The 4,816-nt window shown below is 49.6% G+C and overlaps 1 protein-coding gene across 1 annotated transcript in view; it reads right to left on the minus strand.

Moving 5' to 3' along the window:
• NEMF (nuclear export mediator factor) overlaps positions 1–3,864 on the minus strand; it is a gene marked incomplete at its 3' end in the record, with an annotated part of 13,789 nt that extends 9,925 nt beyond the window's left edge. Inside the window, exons 1-5 of the mRNA XM_010151961.1 lie at positions 3,797–3,864; positions 2,756–2,858; positions 1,777–1,902; positions 1,544–1,692; positions 1,279–1,346 (exon numbers count right to left, since the gene is read on the minus strand). Of these exons, the coding sequence (XP_010150263.1) occupies positions 1,279–1,346; positions 1,544–1,692; positions 1,777–1,902; positions 2,756–2,858; positions 3,797–3,855 (505 nt within the window). The remainder of the gene's footprint in view (positions 1–1,278; positions 1,347–1,543; positions 1,693–1,776; positions 1,903–2,755; positions 2,859–3,796) is intronic.
• Positions 3,865–4,816: the final 952 nt, after the last annotated feature.

Genomic DNA, 4,816 nt, shown 5'->3' on the forward strand with positions numbered 1-4,816 from the left:
ACCTGGTCTAGTGGAAGGTGTCCCTGCCCACGGCAGGGGGTTGGAACTGGATGGGCTTTAAGGTCCCTTCCAACCCAAACCATGCTGAGATTCTATGATCCTATGAAAGAAATAAAGACAATCGATAAAAGGCAGTGTCTGCAAACAGCCTGCAGGCTATTGAAAGATGCTACTTTGGAGATGGAGGGTGTATCACTTCTTAAAGAGTGTTTCAGGAAAATGCAAGGCAGGGTGGCATGAGTAAACATCAAGTTAAGAACAACTGTGAAAAGCAGCAAGTTATCTGAAGTTGTGGAAAATGGGAGACCAGACTCTGGCAGGGGAATGTAAACCACAGCAACACTCACCAAAATTAACTTTGAGAAAATCTGAACAAAACCCCAGCCAAGACAAAGCCTTTCCCAGATACACCATGAGCAGGAAGCCTGCTACAATCAGCAGGGTCAAGAAACCATCAAGGTGCAAAACAACACTCAGATATGACAAGAGTGGGAAAATGAACACCGTCTGGAGTTTCATTCATCAGACCTAATCCACCATCCCCATCCCTGGATGTCTTCAAGGCCAGGCTGGATGAGGCTTTGAGCAACCTGGTCTAGTGGAAGGTGTCCCTGCCCATGGCAGGGGGGTTGGAACTGGATGATCTTTAAGGTCCCTTCCAACCCAAACCATTCTGTGATTCTATGATTCTATGATTCTATGTGGTGTGGGGCTGTTGGGGGTACCTGGCAGGCAAGCCTGTGCTTGATCAACACTGCCCAATCAGGAGGCAAAACCAAACTTGTTCTCACCATGTCACACAAGTCAAATCTGCTTCTGTGGTCAGGAGAACCAGGGCACAGGGTGCTTTGCCCAGCTACCAGCAAACACCCAGATGGAGAGACCAAGCATCCTGGATTTACCACAGGGACTGGCTGCGCTGGCATCCTCCAAGCACTTCCTGGCAACATCCTCGCCCTGAGTTTACACTTACAACTCCTGTTGGTACCACTGGGCAAAGGGCATCAAGTCAGAGCTCTAGCAGAGCTATTCTCAGGTCCCACTCACTGCAGGATCGCTGCAAGGCTCATGTCTCCGTGCAGTTGGCTTGGAATCAAAACCATCTACTCTGTTTTCAAAGGCTTAGGTGTTTTGTTATTTTTCAAACAGACACAACAGCAGACTGTCATGAACAACATTAAAAAAAAACCTGCTTGAAGTTGCTCAAACTTTCTGCATCACCTAACGGTAAAGCATACCGACCCCATTCCCGTTTCTGGTAACACACAGATTACTCACGAAGATGCGGGTTAAGGACCCTCTTCAGTTGTTCCCCTTTGGGTGCATTTGATATTATTTCAGTCAACCTGCAAAAGACAGCGGAGAGCTGTAATTCCAAAGAACAACATGTTCCAAGACTACACTGCATTGCTTAGAAGCTACAAACCATTTCCAGGTTTGACCAAACCTGGAACATGTGGAGACTGTCCACAGACATTCCACCTTTCACCGTTCCCCGCAAGCTGGGTTCATTCCGATACGTACACCATCTAAAAGGAATTACCTTTCCAAGGTTGGCAGAGGTGCAGGCGCTTTCGCACTGTCGACTGGGTATCGTTCCCGAACCGCGAACCTGACGTCATCCGCTTCACCCGTGCGAAACCTCAGAATGTTTAAAATGATGTATTCGTGGTCGGTCAGGACGATGTTACCCTGCGAGCACACCACAGGGACCGTCAGCAACGGTCACACTCACGTGCCTGCTTTCAGAGGACACGCTGGGAGTTCTGCACTCACCCTGTCGTACAGCTCAATGATGAGGTGGTAAGCAGCTTCATCGCTTCCAAACTGGAAGTCCACAATCCTGTCAATACCCAGCTGGTTTACACTGACAAGTCGTCGGGTCTTTAAATGCTTACGGCACTGTCAACAATGGAGAAAACGCCTGTGAGATGACGCAAACAGAGCTGCTTGTGACATTTGATACTGAAACACATTCTTAGCTAGACCCCTGCTGTGACACTGACCGCTTCTTCATACAGATACCACAAGGGTAAAAGTGTTGATCCTGGTAATAGAGAGACAAGACAGCTCTTAGCAAAGTAATACCATCATATTTATAGCGAACGGAATTGTTCCAGATTCTTAACGTTAACCCACCGTTAAGAACGGCTGTTTGTTTAGCTCAGCAAGTGGGCAGCCAGCTAAAAACGCAAAGGGTTTATTTTACAGACAACCAGGATTATCCCTGCAGCCACATATGACGTGGAAAGCCACCCCGGAGAATCTCTGCTGAGTCATTTCAACGAGGCCACGGGCAGAGATGTGTGGGAGCCAGCACTCAGGCTGGATCCCTGCAGATCTGCCTGTAGGAACACAGCCTGGCAGCCTGCAGCGAGATGCGAGCCCCCCGAGCCCAGCACACTGAACAGCAGGACTCTATTCCTGTAGGGTGATGTGTCCAGGGCCTAAAAATCTGGACAATCCAACTGGAGTGACAAGGACTTTGCTGGAGTAAAATTCTAAAAGGTCTAGGTGGCCCAGAAAATATCCAGCAGATTCATATTAGTCTTCATAAATACAAATGTTCATTGTTTCAGGCACTGAACGTCAGTGACGTGACCCCAGGTCCACACTGCTCGTCCCTCGTCTTCAACTACCCACTTGATCAGGATCCACCAGGCACATCCTTCCACTATTTCCTTCTGGCTCCAAGGACAGAACATGAGCGTTGCTTTCTGGTCTCTTATTAAGAAGAAACAGTAGGTTACTTTACCTTCATGGCAAAACTAGACGGCATCATGTTTTTCGGCCACTCGAACTCCGTCATGTGAATGCGTATGCCAGATTCAAGCAGCAGCGTGGCCTTGCAGTCGGGTCTGTTAACAAAATAAAGACTCGACACTTGGCACATGAGCAGCCACCCCTACCCCACACGCCAGCTTGCACTGGAATGAGACCAAAGCACCACAAACCAGCAGCACACCATCGACCAGAGTGCACTGTTGCCAAAACTGGTCACCCCGTCAAACAGTGCCGCTGACAGTGAAAGCACATCCACTTTTTAAGTTTATGGATAATTTGGCCAAGCAAAATGCTTGGCAAGAAAAGGAGTTCAAGATTCTCCAACACAAGTGGAGGGAAGCAGATGAGGAAGGTCCATCTGCCATGATATGAGCCCTACCTCCTGTCTGGCCTGGGCACCAGTGTCACGAAGAGTTGCTCTTCGTTCCTCCAACTCCTCTCTTCCCTCCCCACAAAAAGACACAATGACAATTTCGTGTTTTTACATTAATATCTTTGGCCTTCTGTGTATTTCCTGCAGTATTTCTTCATATGTTATCTCCCAAGAACTTCCTGAGTAAAAATTACTGCATTTTTATCCAAGAACAACAGAATTTCACTGAAAACTAGTCAGAAAAGCCAAACATCTATCAAACAAAAGGACATCTCCCCAGTGACAGGACAAGAGAAACAGCCTCAAGCTGTGCCAGGGGAGGTTTAGATTGGATATTAGGGAAAATGTCTTCCTGGAAAGGGCTGTCAGGCACTGGAAGGGGCTGCCCAGGGAAGGGGCAGTCACCATCCCGGGAGGGGTTTCAGAGCCGTGTGGATGTGGTGCTCAGGGACATGGGTCAGTGCTGGGATTGGCTGTGCTGGGTTAATGGCTGGACTCGATGTTCTTAAGGGTCTTTTCCAACCTAAAGATTCTGTGATTCTATGACAGACATACAACAAAATCTAGTTCCATACATACAACAAAATCTAGCTCTCACAGGTACTGTAACAGCATGAAAAAATGTAAAGAAGTTCTTACTTTTGAAGGCGAATAAGATATGTCTTATTATCCACATCATAAACATTGTTTACTCTCATTCCCAGTAAGCTGTCAAAAGAAAATACATGCTTTGGAGAATCCGATAGCACACAAGTGGCTGTAAAAATCCCAGTGATAATTAAAATATACGCAGGGGCAAGTTAGGATAAACCCAGCAGTAACTGAAGAGGCAGCAAAGGAGGATTAATGGAATGAGCTGGAAGCCGAACAAGATGGAGAAATTGCTATTAATGGTGCAAAAAGCTAAAGCAGTTGAAGCATAAACAGCCACTGCGGACACGCCAGCTGCAACCAGACAGCTTCTGGATCTCCAGCACAGGATGGAGGCCAGGCTGCCGGCTCCTGCGAACACTCCTCTGTGGCAGGGATGCAAAATTTACTGGTTATACTGGAGCACTTTGCTCCTCCCGGCTAACTTCTGCATCACTTGGGTGCCCCTTGCCAGCGTGGGGCACTAGCATTCCCAGTGCTGAGCACAGAAGTGGCCCGAGGGGTCCGGCTCACCGTTTTGCTCAGCATGGGGCCGAACACACCAGAAGGGTACAAGAGCTGCATGGGAAGCTGGATGCCGGGGTATGTGACAAACCATAGGGTCATCCCCACACAAACAAGAAAGGGAGAGCAATCAATTGCTCCCCAGGGAGAGGCTGGAGGGGAGGAGCAGGACAATGAAGGTGCGATCAGGAACATCAGGCCTTCCTGGATGCTGTGACAGAAGTGAGCGCTCTGCGGCAGGGAGATGTGCTGGGAGCACTCAGGCAGCATCAGGCAGGCCCTGTGCTGCCCCATAGAGCCACAGCACATGGCAGAGCGGCAGCCCACCGCACAGCAAAGTGTGGGGCCGGGCTGGGCAGGTGAGGGGGCGATGCAGAGCGTGGCCAGGCAGTGCAACGCAGAGGGGCAGGGCTGACGGGGGCGGGGCAGGGCTATGCAGGCAGAGGGGGCTGTGCGCGGAGCCCTCACAGCGCCGGAGCCGGGCTGGCGGCCCACACAACGCCG

Source organism: Eurypyga helias, unplaced genomic scaffold (genome assembly GCF_000690775.1).
Source record: "Eurypyga helias isolate BGI_N326 unplaced genomic scaffold, ASM69077v1 scaffold21545, whole genome shotgun sequence".
Lineage (NCBI taxonomy): Eukaryota > Metazoa > Chordata > Aves > Eurypygiformes > Eurypygidae > Eurypyga > Eurypyga helias.